The 21394-nt window shown below is 49.6% G+C and overlaps 1 protein-coding gene across 1 annotated transcript in view; it reads right to left on the bottom strand.

Moving 5' to 3' along the window:
- The window catches only part of CCDC57 (coiled-coil domain containing 57), a 108940-nt gene that overhangs the window by 34122 nt on the left and 53424 nt on the right, over positions 1 to 21394 (bottom strand). Inside the window, exons 15-16 of the mRNA XM_060082305.1 lie at positions 16969 to 17155; positions 705 to 805 (exon numbers count right to left, since the gene is read on the bottom strand). Coding sequence (XP_059938288.1) covers positions 705 to 805; positions 16969 to 17155 — 288 coding nt within the window. The remainder of the gene's footprint in view (positions 1 to 704; positions 806 to 16968; positions 17156 to 21394) is intronic.

The raw sequence follows: 21394 nt of genomic DNA, 5'->3' as shown, positions 1-21394 counted from the left end.
TCGGTGAGAAAAAGGAGGATAATTACTTACAGGGTACTACGACAATTAGTAAAACAGAACAACTAGAGAAACAGGTGAATATTTACCTCAACTCAAAATACAGAAAAAAACCTCTAAGCCAGAAAACAGTGAAATAAACCTTTAAAGTAGACTGACAGGGTTCATTAGATGAAGAAAAAGTTATCTGTGGATTTAAAAAAAAAAAGAAAAATTAAAAGGCAAATGACAAGTTTGAGAAACGTGTAACAGAGAAGGAGCAATTTCCTTAACACATAAAGAACCCCTACAAACTAACAAGAAAAATACAAACACACAAGTAGAAAAATTAGCTAAAACATGCATAAATAACCCACAAAAGAAGAAATATAAATGGCTGATAAATAGATTAAAAAATTTAACATTGCTCGGAATATAAGACATTTTTAAAAGATGCATTTTTTAAACTATTATGTTGGTAAAGATTTAGAAAATAATACCTAGGTAGGTAAAGCTATATAATAAAACATATATATATTATACTTCATAATTTTGAAAAATAGCAGGAAACACACTGATATGTTACTGGCAACTATGTTGAAATGCTAAAAGTCGGAAACTTTTAAAATTGTGTTTACTGTATTTTGAAGTTTCTGTTATGAAATGAAGTATTTAAGCAATCAGTAAAAAGTTATTAAAAATAAGTTTCTTACGTAAAGGAGCGTTACCTGAGTTGTGAGACGGGGTTGCAACGGTCCCAAGCGTGCATCAGGTGGCTCACCTGAACCCTGGGCCTCAGGGGTAGGGAGGGGGTGATGAGGCAGCTTCCCTATAAATGAGATGAGGGAAATGGTTTGTTCTCTGTGTGCACGTCACTTGGGTTCCTCTCGTGCTGAATACAAATACTCGAGAAGAACAGTATGTACCTCTTCAAAACCAAAATCACTTCTCTTTCAAGAGAACTTGGGGGGTGGACACCTGTGACTTGTGCAACACACCAGCATTTCAGCAGACTTCAGAACACACAGAAGCCTTCCACAGCAGCACATACCCCTTATGCAGCTTCTCAAAGTGGCAGTCATGAGCCATCCATTAAGAGACCCAAAGACATACCCTCTCCGCAGCAGAGAAAAATAAGAAGCAAAAGTTTAACACTTGAGGATTATTCTTGTAATCAATGCTTCAGCAGTCTTCTTTGAAAATAGGCGTAAACATCTTAGATTAACTTTATCTAAAACTTTTTTTTTGCCGGGGGTGGGGGGACTAACTTTGTTTTGCATGACATGGAAACAACCAACTGTAACTTCTCAGTTGCACTATTCTTTTTTTTTTTTTTTTTTGCGGTACGCGGGCCTCTCACTGTTGTGGCCTCTCCCGTTGCGGGGCACAGGCTCCGGACGCGCAGGCTCAGCGGCCATGGCTCACGGGCCCAGCCGCTCCGCGGCATGTGGGATCTTCCCAGACGGGGGCACAAACCCGTGTCCCCTGCATCGGCAGGCGGACTCTCAACCACTGCACCACCAGGGAAGCCCGGTTGCACTATTCTTGTTATGAACTCTCATCAGATCTTTCACTTTTGAAAATTATTAGTAAGTTAACCACAGCCATGTTAAGTCTTTGACATCTCCATGGACAAAAAAAATGTTGTCTGTCATTTCAATAAACAAAGAATGTTACCTGCCACCAAGCTATCAGCCTCTGCAGCCACCCAAACTGTGCATCCTGAGGGGATCTGGGATGGAGAAAAACAGGGCACTGTCCCTACATAGTTAAGATGCATATCAAAGGAATGATTTCAATGGGCCCAAGGTCTTGCATCTTCCCATATGTAGAAAGGCACTAAAATCCTCAAGATGTCTGCTTTTTGTGATTAGCAGTAATCTTTTGATGTCTGACTACATATATATTGTTTCAGCAAAAACTCCTACATATTCTATCTCCTCCCTGACCTCCTTGGAATAGTCTCTCAGAGCCATCTGACAGGCTACCTTCCCGGACTACGGTCCTCAGTAATGTTCTTGAACAAAACATAATTCTCAACTTTTAGGTTGTGCATTTTTTCTTCAGCGAACATCTACAAAGAGTTTGTTTACTTTAATGGAAAAAAATGAAAGAAAGAAAGAGAAGAAAAAGGAGAGAAAGCTTTAGTCAGGTCAGCACAGTGGGAAAAGACTGTGCTACAGGCATTGCTTAGACCACCGTGAGGCTATCCCAGTGGACTGACTTAGAATTTCCAGAACTCTAGTCAAGAAGCAGATGGACCGTTGAGACCTCAGAACCAAGACTGAGAGGAACAAGGATTAACCACCTATAGGGCTGAAGGAACCAATGAGGGACGATGCAGCTGTTGTTGGGAACACTATAGATGTGATTTTAATGTTCTCCTTTCTAGATATGCAAGGAACTCTTTCTTTTTCCCCTTAAGCTGTCTGTAGTCCATATACATTTAGTGGTCTCTGGTTTTGTAAACTGAAATGAAACACTTCTAAGTGGTATCTTTTTTTTTTTTTTTTTTGCGGTATGTGGGCCTCTCACTGTTGTGGCCTCTCCCGCTGCAGAGCACAGGCTCCGGACTCGCAGGCCCAGCGGCCGTGGCTCACAGGCCCAGCCGCTCCCTGGCATGTGGGATCTTCCCAGACTGGGGCACGAACCTGTGTCCCCTGCATCGGCAGGCAGACTCTCAACCACTGCGCCACCAGGGAAGCCCTAAGTGGTATCTTGTTCTCCCTGCCCAAGTCCTCCAGCATTCAGAAACTCCTGTTGAGTATTCTTACTTGCCTGGCAATATAGTAATTTGCATAGGTTCAAAGAGAATCTGTCCTTGTTTTTACCAGGATTTGACTGGAAATGTGGATTATGCAGCCAAGGCCCTGCCTGGGTGGCCAGAGTTGAGAATGATACTCATTTAATCATCAGGACCCATTGCCTGTAAGGATCTGTGGTTGACTTCATGGAGCGATGCTCACAAAGCCCTCCCAGGAAAACTGCCAGGTGCCAGACTCACAGAGGGTTAAGGAAGGTCATCTCCTGGCAGGTCCAGGAACCTCAGAATATTTTGGAAACCTCAAGAAAAAAGGAATTTTCTCAAAATCACCAAGCAGGTGAAACATGGTGAGTTCTTGGCTTCCTGGACTCAGGACAACAAAGAAGAAGCTTTCAAAAGTCCAAACTGAAATCGTGATGGAAAGTTCCAGCAAAGCAAACTCAAGAAGGCTAACATCGTGAATTAACACTCTTGCTGTGCCTATGGAAATGATCAGGCCAAATGATACCAGCCTTGTTTTGTGATCAAGAATAGTCTTTGAGATTATTTTTCTTTTTCTCTTTTTTCTTTTGGCTACACTGTGTGACTTGTGGGATCTTAGTTCCCCGACCAGGAATTGAACCTAAGCCCTCAGCAGTGAAAGCGCAGAGTCCTAACCATTGGACCGCCAGGGAATTCCCCGAGATTATTTTTTTATCAAAAGCTGAGAAACTGCAGGGAGGGACTTCTCTGATGGCACAGTGGTTGAGAATCCGCCTGCCAAAACAGGGGACACGGGTTCGAGCCCTGGGCCGGGAAGATCCCACATGCCACGGAGCACCTAAGCCTGTGCTCCAGAGCCCACAAGCCACAACTACTGAGCCCGCATGCCACAACTACTGAAGCCTGTGCACCTAGAGCCCATGCTCTATATCAAGAGAAGCCACCGCAGTGAGAAGCCTGTGCACTGCAATGAAGAGTAGCCCCTGCTCGCCGAAACTAGAGAAAGACCACGCGCAGCAACGAAGACCCCATGCAGCCAAAAGTAAATAAATTAACTTTAAAAAAAAGAAACTGTAGGGAAAAACTGTGTTCCAATGGAAACTGCATTGCCTCCTGTGCACCCTGAGGAGCTATCAGGTTCTTGCCTCATTGTGCCTGAACTACTTTACAACTCTGGAAGTTGACAGACAGGCAAACTACACCTTGTCCCTTGGAGTTTTCATGGGCTCCCCCTCCCCCCTTTAGAGAAACCAGTTCTGCCTCCATTTGCAATTCAATTCCTTTACTCCATATAAATTTGTGCTCTTTTGATTTTTCCTTGGAATTGCTTATAACATGTGACTGGTTTCTTCACTGTTTAATAAATAGAAGAAAATTCTAAACACGGGATCATTTTCGCATCTGTTTGAGAGCCACATTTTACTTCTTTCTGAAAATTACTTTTTAAAACCTGGTTAAAGAAATATTATTAAGTGTTATTAAACATCAGAAAGGACACTGAATAATATGAACCATGATGAGCTATTAACTGTCATGAACACTTCTGCTCTAAGTAACACGGCATGAAAATTGATACAACACAATCGTGAGGAGGAGAAATGGACAGAAGTACAAGAGCAGTGCAAGATTTTAACACAAAGATCATGGTTCTTGGCACTTCAAGTTGACGAGTATAAAGAAGTTTAGACAGAATGTTAATAATTATATTTAAGCTGAGGCGTCCCAGCACTGGAGCCTACAGGCTGTTGGGTGGGGCTGGGTCTTCATGCCAGGGTGGTGGTCTCCAGGAGAGCTCACGCCAGTGGGTGTTCCCCGGTATCTCCGCCACCAGTGTCCTTGTCCCCACAGTGAGCTGCAGCTGCCTCCCACCTCCTCGGAGACCCCCCAAGACCAGCAGGTATTTTGCTCATTTGCTCATCCATGTGAACATAAAATCCAGTTTGTCCAGCTCCTTGAAAAAAATATGCTGGAATTTTGATCAGTTTGAGAATTGACGTCCTCAAAAAAGTAAACTCTCTGTATCACTGGACATACTATATCTCTGTTTATCTAGGTCTTCTTTAGCGTCTTTAATAAAACTGTAATTTTTTTCCAATAAGAAAAAAATATATTTAATAAGGCTGCTTAATAGAACAGAATCAAAAGTAGACTTCAACTCATGCTTAAAAATAACTGAAGGAATTCTTTTTAAAATAAATTTATTTATTTATTTTTGGCTGAGTTGGGTCCTTGTTGCTGCACGTGGGCTTTCCCTAGTCGCGGCAAGTGGGGGCTACTCTTCGTTGCGGTGCGCGGGCTTCTCATTGCGGTGGCTTCTCTTGTTGCGGAGCACAGGCTCTAGGCGAACAGGCTTCAGTAGTTGTGGCTCGTGGGCTTAGCTGCTCCGCGGCATATGGGATCTTCCTGGACCAGGGCTCGAACCCACGTCCCCTGCATTGGCAGGTGGATTCTTATAACCACTGCGCCACCAGGGAAGCCCACTAAAGGAATTTTGAAACGCTCTCTTGTGAAATTTAACCAAGGGAATCTTACTAAGATGGAGTGGGAGACCAGAAGGGGAGCCCTTAGGCACGTCCCACTCACATCAATACAGATCCTAACAGAAGAGACTACCTTGCATCTCCAGACAGAAGTGACACTGCTTTACTGCTGCCTGTGGGAGGAAGATATTCTCCTTGCCAGGCAGCAGCCCAACCAATGAGAGATCATTACAGCTCAGCCAATGAAAAACCACTACACTTTGAACCCCCAGTTTCCTCCAGTGGACTGTTTATAATGGCTCCTCACAATGTCCCCTTCTCCTCTATAAAAGTTTCCTCTCTTTTGCTTTACCCAACTTGCATGTGGTTCACCATTGTTGTATGTTCTGAACTGCAATTCTTTGCTGCTCCTTAATAAACTCGTTTTGCTGGTAAAAATAACTGTTTTAGGTTAACATTACATGGAGGTCCGACCGAGATCCAGAGCAGACCCCTGACAACCCCAAGGCTGGTGAGCAAACAGGTGTGGTACCAACAGAGCCCACTGAGCTCACTGTTTTTCTAGTCACCCCTGGAGTTTGAGGGTAAGTTTTTCTCCTGGATCTGAGCTCCACTCTTTTTGCATTTGGAAGCTCTCTAGGCTTTATCTGGGATCTGTTCAAAGGCTTCATCCTTTTTTGTTAAGGCCTTGTTTTGTCTGTGAGTACTCATTTGGCACTTCAGCCTGACTTGAAATCAGGCTGTCCCTACTGGAACTGTGCTGGCATTTGGTCCAATTCCTTTTGGAACTGGGCTGTTCCTATCTGGAACTGTGCCATTCAGGCTCTGGCCTGATTCCGTTGGGATCAGGCTGTCCCTACTGGAACTGTGCTGCTATTTGGCCTGCAGGCTGTTTAAGAATTACCCCTTTGCTTTAGAGAGAAAAAAAAAAAAAAAAAAAACCTCTCGAAAATGGGATCCCGGTTATCTGAATGTCTTCAGGGCACCCCACATTCAAGGACCCTGTCTGATTTTATGTTTAAAAACCACAGCCCCTCCTCTCGCACACTCCTATGGGGAAATTTCAGGCTCCCCAAACTTACCTTTCTTAAAACTATATTAGCCATAGCTCTGAAATCATCAAAATTAAACTGGGTGCCTCTTTTGGTTGCTATTTTGAGGCTTCCAAACATTATCAGGAATTTAAAATTGCTTCCCTGCAAATACAATAATTACATTAACTGAGGCAAACAAACAATGAAAGAAAGACAAAATGGCTCTGAAGTCTCATGCTCAACTCCCCCGACTTCTTTGTCCCTGGTGTCATCTTGTTCATCCTCCCACCCCTGCTTCTTTGTCTCAGGCTCTGCCACCCTCTGAACCTATGAGAACCTGCCCTTTAAAGTGAAATATTCTGAGGGTCCAAAGAGACCCCAGATTACTTATGTTACCTTGAGGAAGGGTGAATTGCCAGACGCAGTTAAAGACTTTCCTAAAGTAACTGAGGGCCCCCGTAGGTTTGCTGGAGAATTTAGCTTAGTTACTCAAACCTACCAGTCTGGTTTCTCAGATTTATATCAGTTAGTTTACATGCTTTTTGAGGGGCAAGCCAAACACTGGATGAAATTAGCTCGATGGAAACACCCTGGAGGGGATTTAGAAAAACCAACCCCTAGCTTCTGGCAAGAGGTCAGAACGCGCTGAAAACCTCCACCAGCAATTACAGTCGTCTTTCCTAAGCCTGTTGATGGGAATAAAACTGAGGTTTTCACATAAAAATCTGATGAACCTGTTCATGACTATTATAATTGACTTCACACTGTTTTTAAAGAAGATTCTGGTCTTCCTTCAGACGTTGAAACCACTCAGATACCCCTTATCTCTGTACTTATGAATGGGCTGCACCAGGATCTTTCTCTTTTTCTCTTTTAAAAGGACAAGGGTGGAATGGGAAATTATGTCCACTCTAGATTTAGTTAACTTGGCAAATTAGCTCACTCGAATCCTAGATGAGTCACCTAAAAGAAAGACCACTAAATTCTTAATCTTCGACTCCCGAAAATGAAGGCCCCTTAACGAAACGCAAAACCTTCTAGTTTCTGCTATTACTGTAAAGAGTCAGGACGCTGGAAAGACTGTTACAAGCTTAAGCGTTTCGGGCCTCTTCAGCCCTCTAACCAGCCTCTCCAATATCCTCTTAACTCCCAGTGAGGGGCTCCAAGGAAGGACAGAGGCTTTCCCAATCCTCTCCTTGAATCAGCTTGGAGAAACCACTCTCCAGATTGGGAACGAATCTCTCTCTGTCCTTACAGACACCAGACCACACTCTCCGTGCTCAGCCCCACTGCTAGAAAGGAGCCCCTGCCTCAAAATACTAAAGTGGTCCAAATAGTGGGGGATCTCTAATGAACCTCAACAGGGTCCTGTTTCTGAACCTATTCGCTTTTGCTTAGACCTTTTAAGAGATACACACCCTCTTCTCCTTAGCTCCTCCGTCCCTATTCATTTAGTAGGCTGAGACTTCTTGGAAAAGTATCATGCCTGAACTTCTTTCTCCCAAAAGGGGGAAATAGTTCTAAAATTTGACAGTCGCCATCAACATAGCCAACCAGGTGAACTAAATGACCCTTTGACATCTTTCATTTGCTCTGTCTCCAACAGTTCTGGAACTAATTCTGGAAACACTGATCATTTGTCCCTACTGAATCAGCTACCACCCTCCTTATGGGCAAACTCTCCAACTGGTATTGGCAAAATCCACAGTGCACCTCCCATCAAGATTCAAATAGATGCCTCAAAACCTCTCCCCAGGTAAAAAAGCCCTTCAAGGTATAAAGTCCATATAGAAGACTTTGAGGTTCATGGCCTCATTATCCCCTATAGTAGTTCCTGTGGTACTCCTATCTCACCTGTGAGAAAACCCAAGTTTCCTCTCTTGTTTTACTGGACTTACATGTGGTTCACCATAGCTGCATGTCCTAAATGGCAATTCTTTGCTGTTCCCAAATAAACCCATTTTGCTGGAAAAATAACTGGCCATTTTTTTGTTTTAGGTGAACACTCCTAATTGAACTTGAGTGAAATAGAAAGTCTGAGCCCATAGGGGCAGAACATCTGGCAACTAATCACCCTGATAATATTATCCCTCAAAATCCCTGAGACATGGCCAAAGCGATACTCAGATGGGAAATTCACACCTTAAAAAATGTAATTACTGGGCTTCCTTGATGGCACAGTGGTTAAGAATCCGCCTGCCAATGCAGGGGACACGGGTTCGAGCCCTGGTCCGAGAAGATCCCACATGCCACGGAGCAACTAAGCCCGTGAGCCACAACTACTGAGCCTGCGCTCTAGAGCCCATGAGCCACAACTACTGAGCCCGCGTGCCACAACTACTGAAGCCCATACGCCTAGAGCCCGTGCTCTGCAACAAGAGAAGCCACTGCAATGAGAAGCCTGCACACCACAATGAAGAGTAGCCCCCGCTCGTCACAACTAGAGAAAGACCACACACAGCAACGAAGACCCAATGCAGCCAAAAATAAATAAATAAATAAATTTATATATATTAAAAAATGCAATTACTAAACAAGAAAGAATGAAATAAATGTTTAAGAAATCAGGGAAAAACAATAAAATAAACCCAAGGAAAAGAATGAATAAAGATGAAATGGAAACTTCTGGTAAAGACACAGGAATCTACCCATTGGCTCCAAGCAGTCACCTTTGAGGAAACCCCCTGGAAGGTAGCAGAGACATTTTAAAACATACACACACACACACACACACACACACACACACAATGTAAATAAACACATCTAACATGCTCCAGAAGAGATTAGAAAGAAATAGGAAGAAGTGGTATTTAAAGAAACAATGGGTGAATGGATAAAGAAGATGTGGCACATATATACAATGGAATATTACTCAGCCATAAAAAGAAACAAAATTGAATTATTTGTAGTGAGGTGGATGGACCAAAAGACTGTCATACAGAGTGAAGTAAGTCAGAAAGAGAAAAAAAAAATACCGTATGCTAACACATATATATGGAATCTTAAAAAAAATGGTTCTGAAGAACCTAGGAGCAGGATAGGAATAAAGATGCAGACGTAGAGAATGGACTTGAGGACGTGGGGAGGGGGAAGGGTAAGCTGGGACGAAGTGAGAGAGTGGCATGGACATATATACACTACCAAATGAAAAGAGATAGCTAGTGGGAAGCAGCCGCATAGCACAGGGAGATCAGCTCGGTGCTTTGTGACCACCTAGAGGGGTGGGATAGAGAGGGTGGGAGGGAGACACAAGAGGGAGGAGATATGGGGATGTATGTAAATGTATAGCTGATTCACTTTGTTATACAGCAGAAACTAACACACCATAGTAAAGCAATTATACTCCAATAAAGATGTTAAAAAAAAAAAAAAAGAAACAATGGGGACTTCCCTGGTGGCGCAGTGCTTAAGAATCCACCTGCCAATGCAGGAGACACGGGTTCGAGCCCTGGTCTGGGAAGATCCCACATGCCACAGAGCAACTAAGCCCGTGTGCCACAACTACTGAGCCTGCGCTCTAGAGCCCACCAGTCATAACTACTGAGCCCCCGTGCCACAACTAACGAAGCCCGTGCACCTAGAGGCCGTGTGCTGCAACAAAGAGAAGACACTGCAATGAGAAGCCCGCACACCACAACGAAGAGTAGCCCCCACTCGCCACAACTAGAGAAAGCCCACGCGTAGCAACGAAGACCCAATGCAGCCAAAAATAAATAAATAAATAAATAAATAAATAAATGTATTAAAAAAAAAAACAATGGCTGAGAATTTTAAAGAATGGAAAAAAAAACCAAACAAACCCAACCAACCACAAGTCTTAAGATTTAAAAAACATACTGATTCCAGAGCAGGTTAAATTAAAGCAGAGCAACTCTCATGTAGACACAGGATAGTAAAACTGGAGCACAAATGGATTAGATGAAAAAATCTGAGAGCAGCCAGAGAGGAAAGGGAGGCCACCCACGAGGAAGGGGCTTGTACTAATGCTGGCTTCTCAGAAGACAGCAGGGTATTGTCTTTTTCATTTTTCATTTTTTTATTTTTGGCTATGTTGGGTCTTCGTTGCTACGCGCAGGCTTTCTCTAGTTGCAGCGAGTGGGGCTACTCTTCGTTGCGGTGTGTGGGCTTCTCATTGTGGTGGCTTCTCTTGTTGCCGAGCGCAGGCTCTAGGCGCACGGGCTTCAGTAGTTGTGGCTCGCAGGCTCTGGAGCACAGGCTCATCATTTCTAGATGAACCAAAAATTCAGCAGGAAGAAAGTTGGGGGAAGGGACAAAAGAAATTCAGCAGGAAAACTACATGATAATGAGATACAAATGGCCGAAACACACACACACACAGAGAAATGTAAAGAAATACAAATTAAAACAATGAACTATTTTTACCTAACTAAATTGGCACAAACCTTTTTCTAATGAATTTTTAGTTTCTGTGAAGCTGTGGTCAAATAGGCACTTTACTGTTGTAAAAATGCCTGAGATGCGCTTTGGTGGGGGGTAGGGGCGGACTGGGGGCACGACCATGCCCTCCTGCGAGGCTGGCTACAGCATGACTGCCGAGCCGCGGGACAGACATGTGATTCCAGCGTGCAGTCTCCTCCCAGCGGGGCCAGCGAGGGAATGACTGCAGAGCGAGGCGGGGGCCATGTGGAGTTCCAACGTGAGGGTGCGTGTGACAGTGTGAACACACACCCCAACAGACAGACAGGCGCCAAAATGCGGATGAGTTCTAGTCAGTAATTTGTGCTTTCCAGTATAAGTTAACAATTTCTCAGCATTCATTTATATTTTTATAGTGAGCAAACAGCCTTTTCATAATCAGAATAAAAAAAGAGCTTTTAAGAAGTGCAGGCTATGGTACTTCCCTGGTGGTGCAGTGGTTAAGAATCTGCCTGCCAATGCAGGGGACATGGGTTCGAGCCCTGGTCTGGGAAGATCCCACATGCCGTGGAGCAACTAAACCCTTGCGCCACAACTACTGGGCCTGCGCTCTAGAGCCCACGTGCCACAACTACTGAAGCCTGTGCGCCTAGAGCCTGTGCTCCACAAGAGTAGCCACCACAATGAGAAGCCCACGCACCGCAACGAAGAGTAGCCCCCGCTCATCGAAACTAGAGAAAGCCCGCGTGCAGCAACAAAGACCCAACGCAGCCCCCCCCCAAAAAATTAATAATAATAAATTAATTTTAAAAAAAGAAATGCTGGCTATCAAAGGCTATATACTGTGTGATTCCAACTCTATGACATTCTGGAAAAGGCTAAAGAATGGAGACAGTGAAAAGATGAGTGGCTGTCAGAAGTCAGGAGGGAGGGAGGATGACCAGGTGGAGCACAGAGGCTCCAAACCCACAGAACATACACCACCAAGGTGAACCCTGATGTAAACTACGGACTCTGGGTGATGCTGTGTCAAAGCAGTTTCACTGATTACGACAAATGTACCATGTAGAGTGGATGTGGATTACGAGGGAGGGGTGCGTGGGCGGGGTCAGGGAGTGTATGGAAATCTGTGTCTTCTGCTCAGTTTTGCTGTGAACCTAAAACTACCCCCCCCCAAAATAAAGTCTTTCAAAACTGTTAGATGTTAAGATCCTTAGAACCAACACTTTAAGGAATCCTAGCTGTAGACTACAGATTAGGAAAACATCATGTGCAGTTCCAACTTCTGGCAAAAGCTGAACTGGCAGCAGGAGGAAGAACAAAGTAGGAGAGAGGTGGGCCAAGCTGAAGTCCACTCAGTTTGGCTGCATGACCTGCCATTTTCTGGCCCTCCACCGTGCAGGCCTGCTCAGGCTGTGCTGGCGTCCATCATGGTCTTGGCCTCACCTACAGCAGATGGTGTGATGGCCTCTCAGAAGTGAGGGGTGAGTACTCAGAGCTGGGCTGACAGGAGTGCAAACGGGGACGGGGCACCTGGGGACAGGTGACTCCCCAGCACTGCCACCCACCCACTCGCCTGGAGAAGAGGTGGGGGAGTGAAGGGCTGAATCAGGGGCCACCTGGGCAGCTCTGGGCCACACGCCCAACCACGCGAGTCTGCCTGTCTGTAAATGCGGATCCGAAGGCCCGGACCTGAGAGGGAGGGACGTGGCTGGCACAGGAGCCTGACCCCAGGCCACGGAGGATGCAGGACGAAGCCAGGGCCAGTGAGGGGGCTGCTCTGCTAGCTCCCTGCGGGGATGAGGTCCCTTCCCAGAGGCACACAGGCGAGGACAAGCCCTTGGGGCAGGGGCAGGTGTACCCTGGGGTCGACCCTGCCTGGTGGCGCTGAAACCAGAGGAAGCCAGATTGGGTGTGGCTCTGCTTGGCTGTACCGTCTCACATTTTCAATATTGTCAAGTGATGATAAGATACTTCTGTCACAGCTGGTCATTCTGTACCACTTAATGATCGCAGTCACATGATTGATGACCCGGGTAAATCATCTTTGTAAAAAAATGCAGACAGACCAGTCTTGCTCACAGCCTTTGCTATCTCCCTATGTGGGAGAGTAGAAACCTCCCATTGCACGGTGTTGGGGGAGGGTGGCCTTCCCAAAAGGGAACCAACGGAGTGTGCTGGACATTCTTACAAACCACCAGTGACACAGAAGTTCACAGAGCAAACCCCAAACCCTTCACCCCTCTCTTCTCACTCCACTGTCCTCCTCAAAGCGCTGGATGGGCTTCCTTCCAGTCTGCCCTGTATGTGCATGCGTGCACACACACGCTTTGTACGTTCACCTGGGGCTCCGAGCACACTGTTCGGTGGCCTCTCACAGGCTGGTGCGCCTGGGCTGGCACACACAGTGTGTGGTCAGTAGGCCGAGCTGGCCCTTACGGTGTCCAGGCACGCGAGGAAAGGACACAAAGTGAGAATACGCGTTAGGACGTCAGGGGCTTTGAAGTAATTTGGAAGGGCCACATTTGTATTGTACTTGGCAAAAGAATCATCCACAGTGGACTGGAGCTGAATGGGGAAAGCGGGCTGTCTGTCCCTCTTGTTTGAGAAGCGCTGTGCGGAGACGGCGCCTGGTGGGGATGCGGGCGCCCCTTTGTTCTCTTGAGGGCTGAGCAGCATCCAAGTTCCAACTCCGATGTCCCACGGATGAACACCTGGACCTTCCCAATTACTTTCCTACTGTAATAAAAACGCTGTCAAAAATATCCCTGTATGTACATCTTTTTCAGATCTGTGAGAAAATCTTTTAAAAGGATCTCTAGGGCAAGAGTAGCTTATTCAAAGGGTATGAACATTAAAAAATTTGAGAGATGCAGCCAAACTGCCCTCCAAAAAGGCTTCACCAGGGAAGGTTCCCACGGAGGCCAGGTGTTCTCCACACTCTCCTGGACAATGAGGGTGGGACTTTTTAGTCTGGGTGTAAACTTGATGCTGACTTACTTGCCCTCCTCAGACTCTTGCAGAGGCGCGTGGTGTCCATACCCTTGTCAGTTCTGTGGATTTTCTCCTGGACGTGCCATCCAGCATTTTGCCTGGGATCTGCAGATGCCCATTTTGGGTACTGATTCTTTTTACCTGTCAGGTATGTTGCAAACATTTCCCCAGTCTGTTATTTGTCTTTTATCTTTGCTTGCAATGTCTTTTCCTTAGAGATATACTAAGATGTAATGAGGGACTTCCCTGGTGGCACAGTGGTTAAGAATCCACCTGCCAATGCAGGGGACACAGGTTTGAGCCCTGGCCCAGGAACACCCCACATGCCACGGAGCAACTAAGCCCGTGCCCCACAACTACTGAGCCTGCGCTCTAGAGCCTGTGAGACACAACTACTGAGCCCACGTGCCACAACTACTGAAACCCGCATGCCTAGAGTCTGTGCTCCGCAACAAGAGAAGCCACTGCAATGAGAAGCCCGTGCACCGCAACGAAGAGCAGCCCCCGCTCGCTGCAACTACAGAAAGCCCGTGCACAGCAATGAAGACCCAACACAGCCAAAAAAATAAAAAATAAATTTAAAAAAAAGATGTAATGACATCAAATCTGTTGATTTTTGACTTTTCCATGTCTATGTGGTTTTAAACTTTTTAAGGGGAGCCTTCCTCATGCTTGGGATTGTTGCAAAGATGCACTGAGTCAACGTGTGCATAGCCAATGGGCCTTCGCAGTTGGGGCTGCACATACGGAAGTCTTAGAAAAGGAAGGAGGTAACAAGCACAGATGTAGAAGAAAGTAGAGAGTTGTGGGCCACTATGTGCCACTCTATGGTAGTACTTTAAAGGCTAGGAACTCTGGATAGATTTCCAGCAAAATGTAAACGTCCAAAATTGATCCAAGAGGAGGCAGAAAATCCATACAGACAAATCACCAGAGAAGAAAATGAAAGGTAGTTAAAAGTCTACCACTAATGAAAACACCAGGCATGGAAAGTTCTACTGCTGAGATCACTCCAACTTTCAGAGAAGGCTGCAAACTTGGTCACGAGGGATTTGCGGCTTTCTCTGACACTGGGAGGCACAGGGAGCAGGCCTGGGGAGAGGAGTTCACTCAGATTTGGGCCTGGCGATGGAGGGTCTGCACCGATCAGGGGCTCCTCTACTGGATGGATGGGTGATGGATGAGTGATGGGTGGGTGGTGGATGACTCAAATACTTGGCCATGAGGCCAACTGATTACAGGAAGCCACAATGAGGAGGAAAGACAAGTTCACTGGAATAAAAGGTCAGAGGGAGAGGGAGGCATGGCTGTGATCAAAAAGGTCTGGGGCCTCAAGGGCTGGGAGAGGGAACACTGGCAGTGGCAGGGCTTGGCATGGAGGCCAAGGTTAAGGGGCAGGAAGGTTCAGATGTGGGAGGGAATGGGGTAGGATTAAGAAATGGAGCCCTGGGGCTTCCCTGGTGGCGCAGTGGTTGAGAGTCCGCCTGCCGATGCAGGGGACACGGGTTCGTGCCCTGGTCCGGGAAGACCCCACATGCCGTGGAGCAGCTGGGCCTGTGAGCCATGGCCGCTGAGCCTGTGCGTCCGGAGCCTGTGCTCTGCAACGGGAGAGGCCACAACAGTGAGAGGCCCGCGTACCACAAAAAAAAAAAAAAAAAAAAAAAGAAATGGAGCCCTAAGTGCTGAAGGCCGTAAAACGACAGGGGTGCGCAGAGGGGAGCACGAGTAGTTGGCATGGCCTTTAAAAGAACTGGGGTTTTTAGTGAACTTGGCAGAAGATGGTCTAGAAGTGCCCCTGAGGAACAAGTAAAGCCAATCTTTCCCCCTCGACCTGTGAAACAGAAGGAGGACCGAACAGAAGGAGGGCTTCATCAAGCGGGTCCTGAGAGAGGGAGCCAGTTCCCTGCGAAGGACGCCCACTCCTGCTGTTTGCACACTGATGGTATCTAGAAATACACTGAGTGCTGCTCACCCTTCTTCTTTCGGGGGTGGGTTCTTAGAAGGACAAAGCCTCTGAGGTAAGTCTCTCCCAAGTCCCCTACGTGCAAAGGCGGATGTTTACAGCAATCTCAAAATATGACAGGGGCTAATTTTATAGTAAGGTTTGGTTTACCTCTGCATCTCAGGTGCCTGGCACACAGCAGCCACTCAGCAAGATGTCTGTTGAAAACACAAGTGACCTGTCTGCTCCTCCTCAGATTTTCTAGGGTCTCTCGCACCCTCTCCCCTTAGCTCTGCTGTTTCCTAGGTTCTCCCAAGTCCCACTTCCAATCACTCGGTAATTTCAGGAGGCTAAATATCAATGTATTAAAAGCTACTATTATCGTACACACAGCTCAGTGCTAGGAAGAGACCGGGGATGGATGTTCCGCCCAAACTCCTTCCCCTTCAGTGGGAAGTGCTTTCTGGGCACTGCAGTGCTGGGGGGTGAGGAGGACCCTTGAGGGAAGCCAAGACTCTAGTTAGCCAAGAGGAAGCATTTTGCAGACACCCCATGGCTCCGAGCTCCTTAGAGGCACACTGGGGTGCCCTGCTTCCAATAGGAAACACAAGCCCGGGGCCTTGCTCCTCTAAAGGTGAGCTGTCATGGAGAGAGGGGATGGCTTAGTTTCAAGTCGACAACAGGGTAGAATCCCAAAGCTCCCAGACTCTGGGATCATCACAGTGACTCCAAGCTCTTGCTGGAAAAGGACAGACAAGCAGAAGCCACAGGGGTAAGCTGTGAGAAAGCGGCCTGTGCCCCGGCTGCAGGAAAACCGAGGGGCTTAAGGCAGAGGCAGTATGAGCGCCACTCAGCCAGGCTGGGTGACCCGGGGGTGCTCGTGAGAACCGGACGGTGCCAAGGCGCCAGGAGAGGCCCAATGTGTGGTGGCTCTGGTGGGTTCCACGGGCCCCTTTCTCAGGAACCAGCACCCAAGACCCCAACGGGCAGCTTGTGTGTCTGTGGCCCACAGCCCCGGCCTCGGCTGCACCGCACACACTGTCGCCTTTATCCCAAGGAAGCCGAGGCCCGAGCCGGCCTGGGAACCCGGCAGCCTTTGCCGTCACCACAAAGCCGCATAGAAACACCAGCTGCTTTGCTAACCTGCGGTATTTTTCTCACAGATGCTGCCAGAGGAGTGGGTTCACGGAACTCCCACTGCAGAGATGAAGCCGAGCTCTGTGCCTGACTCCTGACCTGGCCGCTCCACAGGGCGGCTCTGTTCTCCCTTCTGAACCCCACACCCGCCACCCCGCCAGCCTGGCCGGCCCTCCTCCCTCTGGCCCTCTTCCGGTCCCCCCACCGCGGCTCTTCTGTTGCCAGCATCCCCAACCACACGGCGCAGGCGATGCTGGGCCGGGGAGGGAGGGGGTGACCCACCAGTGAGGTGGCCCAGCTCCGCACGCAGCCGGTTCCCCAGCTCCAGGAGCTGCTCCTTCTCCAGGCGCAGCCGCAGGATTTTCCTGGCTGCCTCCTTGAGCTTCCTCTGGAGTCGGGGCACAGACAGGGCCTGAGGGGGCTGTGTCTCCTGGTCCTCGGTCCCTGCGGGTCCTCCACGTGCCGGACCCTGTGAACAAACCCGCACAGCAGAGGCCATCAGATGAGTCCTGGAGGGGAATGGGAAGTGGGAGTGAGGGCGCAGACGGTGGGTGCCACCGCCCGAACGACTGTCCCAGAACCCACATCGCTGGGTGACGTCCCTCCAACATGATGCATCCATGCCCGCCTTCTCTCTCAGGGGGGCGGGGTTGGGCTGGGGGTGGGCTCTGAATGAAGGCCCTCGAGGCTCCCAGGCCAAGGCCTGCCTGCGCTTGGTGACTCTGTGCCCTGTCCCAATGCCTTTGTCTTTCCAATGACAACAGTGAGGAGCCAGCTGGCACCCAGGCCTGGGCTCCCTCCAAAGGTGCCCCCGGGACCCAGGAGGGCTACACATGTGATCGGACCCCCTCTGAGGGCCCCATGGTCACAGGCTGGGTGCCTGCTGCCCGCCTGGTGTGGAAGGGGGCTGGCAGAGACCCAAAAGGTGGCCTGGGACGGGAACCCAGCCTCCATTACTCTCTTCCCCTTGCCCTGCATGCCTGCACTGCTGGGCCCCCCTGCCCGGGGCCCTTCTCCAACGCCTCCCCTGCCCTCATTCACTCAGTTCCTTGCCTTCCCTGCCTCCTCTCTGGCTCCATACTCCCGTCTCAGTCATTTCTCTACCTGCCATTCAGACTCCACTCCACTACCTGCAGGCCGGCCCAGGTTTCCCACCATCCTGACCCTGATGAAGGTGCCAGAGAGAAAGCAAAGGAGGCCAAGGGAGGGAGCAGTGGCCTCCTGGGGCCTCGGCTTCTGGGCCTGGAGGCTGCCTTGGGCCAACACCCGAGGTCTGAACCCGGTTGCTCGGGCAGCACCACGCGGCCCTACATCCTACCACTATCCCAGTCTGGACTCATGGTCCAACCGTGTGGCTCCTACACAGATGTGTGGTCCCACCCAGAGGGGTATTTGGAATGGGGTGGGTGTGGGGAAAGGAGAAAGGGAAAAAGGAGAATGTGTGTGGCTGCCTCTGTGCCAGGCAGGGGCCCAGGAGGAGTCAGTGGCGTCCAAGGCCCCAAAGGAAGCAGGTGGCCTACTTAGGCATGGCTGCTCCTGACACCTATGAAAAACCGCATTGTGCCGTCCCAGCCACTTGAGCTGGCGCCAGAACAAGGAATCTGCTCTACATCCCTGGAAAAGACCAGCACGCCCTGTCCTGGCCCTGTTTCTTGGTGTGCCTTTCCAGGGCTGGCAAGCACCTGTGCCCTCCTGTGGCCTGGGAGCTACGGTGATTGCACACCGGTGCCTCCAGCACATGCCTGACGTATTGGCATGAAGTGGGCTGTGGAGGTGATACGGTAAAGGGACCGTCAGAGAAAGGCCTCCGCCCTGCAGCCCCGGCTCGGGGTCTCTCCAGTGTACAGGACCAGGGCCGGTGGGGGGCTGTGTCTTGGAGACCTGTAGCGTGGATTCACACACAGGGCTGCACAGGCCCCAGGCGGCTGACCCGACCCATTGGGAAAGGTACACAACCTCCAGGGATGTAGCCCTGGGATTGGGGGACTGGCCCAGCCACTCTTTCTCCAGGCTTTGTCCTCTGCAAGGATATGCTGTGGGGTTCTCTTGTGTTATTTTAAGGAAAGAACAACCCTGAAAACAGAGACTGTGCAAAACTCAGAGATTTAAAAATCTCTTCAAAAGCAGGACCCCACCCTGCAAAGATGGCCCCTGGCCTGAGCTGAGGAACACGCTGCCTGAGGCGTGACCTCAGGCGTGACTGGGCTCGGGGATGGGGAGTCCTGATCTTGAGCGGCCCACGTTCTTGCCACACAGTGACTGCACGCGATGAGCGGGTGCTGCAGCTGGGCCCCACCTCTCTTAAGCTCAGTTCCTGGTAAGATGAAGCTTATTTTGATGACTCTAAAGTCTCACCCCACAATGACACAATGCTAATAATGACCTGAGATGCCCAGGAGCTTCTGCACTGCTGCGTTCAGGGCCCAAGGTCCCACCCCGTGATGGCCCCATCCACCTGCCCTCCCCTGCTCTGGTGCAGGTCCCAGCATCCTGGCCAGAAGGGAAACATCCACGCAGCAGAGGGAAAGCTTGAGGCATCCTAATGATGACTCTGTTCCCAAGGGAAGGGAGTGCCTGGGCTCCTTAAAGAAGCCCTTCGGGGAGGCTGAGGCCCAGGGAGAGGCAGCGCAGGCTCCCTCAGGGCAGGTTCCCAAGCTTCCAGGCAGAGCCAGAGGGATCGCTGGCCAACACTGCCCCCCAGCGGTCCGAGGTGCCCGGTGGGGAGGCCTGGGGAAACCCAGCATCGGTCTGTGTGGGGCCTGGGCAGGGCAGCCGGCAGGAGGGAGGGGCCTGGGTGAGCCGAGAACCGTGGAAGTGTGACAATGCAGCCACCTGCCCCACAGGGTCTCCCGTGACTGCGGGAGCTCCAGGGTCTGCAGGTCCCTTCTAGGCTGGGGTGCTGGCTTTTGTGTGGCAGGGTCCCACCCCCACAGAGCAGCTGCAGGGATGGCCTGAGGCCCACGCCCCTGTCTCACTGCTGGTGGTTCCTCCCCTCTCCACACACATCTCTCTCTGAACCATCTGAGGGTGAGTTGGAGACATCGCACCCCTTTATGCCCCTATACTTCAGCTTGTACTTTCTGAAAACAAGGACATTCTCTTAATAACCAGTTATTAGAACCAGAAATTTCACAGGGACGTGGCATTATGACCTAACACACAGCCCACAGGAACCTCCATTAGCTGCCCAGAGGATGTCCCTTATGGCCTGTTTCTCCTGCCTGGGGTCCAGGATCCTGCATGGCTTCTGCATCCTGGGTCCCCTAAGTCCCCAGCAGAATGTTCTCAACAGGACAAGCTGTGGGTTTAGTGCCTCTCGGTCTGGGTCTGTCCTTGGAGTCAGGAGGTCTTGTGCTTGGAGTCAGGAGCGAGGCTGTGTCCCTCTCCTGTCCGGAGGCTCGTGATGTTCGTCTGTCCCAGTGTTGGCAATGGGAGCTGATCTCTCGGAAGTGGTGTCCACAGGCTGCAGCACCAGAAAGTTACTGTTTTCCCTTTCCAGTAAGAAGAACTTCTGGGGAGATTCCACATAAACAGCTTGTCCAGAATTTCAGCATCTGATGACAACCCCCCGGCTGTGTCACTCCCTTCATGTCCTTGGTTGATGTTCTAAATAAGGAAGAGTTTTCCTCTCTCCTTCCTTTCCTTGTCAGTTTATTTGCATCAGAGTGAATGCGACTCCCTGTTTTAGTAGGTAGATGATAAGCCTGACTTCATGATTGACTGGCCTGGATCTGGTCAGTGGGAGCCCTTTATGCTGGCTCCTGCATCCCTGTCATGTCTCTGTGCTGGAATTGGCCACTTACCCTGGTTCCTCTCAGCAGAGCAGGAAGTTCGGGAATGCGACCGAGGCACTGGGTGCGCTCACCCACCCTGGGGAGCCACTGCCCCTTGGTTCCTGGTGGACAGAGACGGCACATGTGCACACCTCTCTCTTTAAAGTAACCCACGAGTTTACCGTGGTGACTCCAACCCCAACCTGAGCCCCAGAGGCATCCTAGCCCTCCCGACCACCTTCTTCCCCAGCCTCAGAAGCCTGGTGCCCACATCCTCTTCTCTGGGCACCCAACACACAGCTGGGCAATTACGAGCACAGCCTGGGTGGGCCTACCCTGGGCAAAGGGTTTCCTGTGCCTCCAATTTCTCACCCTGGGAGTGACCTCACCAAGGTCACAGGATGCCTAGACTTGGAAGGAGGTGGGACCCTGATAGCCATGCAGAAACTAAGGCTCAGAGAGCTCACTCAACACCCATCTTGGGAGAGCGGCCTTGGGCCTCAAGTTGCTTCAGCTCCCAGGCTGTCTGCCAAGGGATTAAATACCTCGATTTTAATTTCCACTCATTTGCATGGTTTCTTCCCCCTTCACTCTAAACAAAGGGATCAGAGTTATGCGAAGGCTGCTAACAGGAGAGCTGCAAGGGTCCCTGGGCTGCAGTGAGCCCCTGGCAGCACCTGGAACAGCCGTGGCAGGAGAGCAGACACATCACCAATGGCATTTGCTGCCCAGCTGGGCCCAGAGCCTCTGGACTTAACTCCTAGATTACAGGACTGTGGGGAGGTCTGGGGCTCTTGGGGACAGCATCCACCTACTGATGGCACAGAGTGTTCAGTATCCCACTTCTAGTGCCCCTTCGGGGTGCAGGCTCCCTCAGCTTCCCCCTCACCAGCCCATCTCCCTCTGCAGGCACTCCTATGTTCACCCTTGCCAAG

Source organism: Mesoplodon densirostris, chromosome 18 (genome assembly GCF_025265405.1).
Source record: "Mesoplodon densirostris isolate mMesDen1 chromosome 18, mMesDen1 primary haplotype, whole genome shotgun sequence".
NCBI lineage: Eukaryota > Metazoa > Chordata > Mammalia > Artiodactyla > Ziphiidae > Mesoplodon > Mesoplodon densirostris.
Note: the sequence above shows the minus strand (reverse complement) of the source record. Positions and strands in the feature narration are given on the sequence as shown.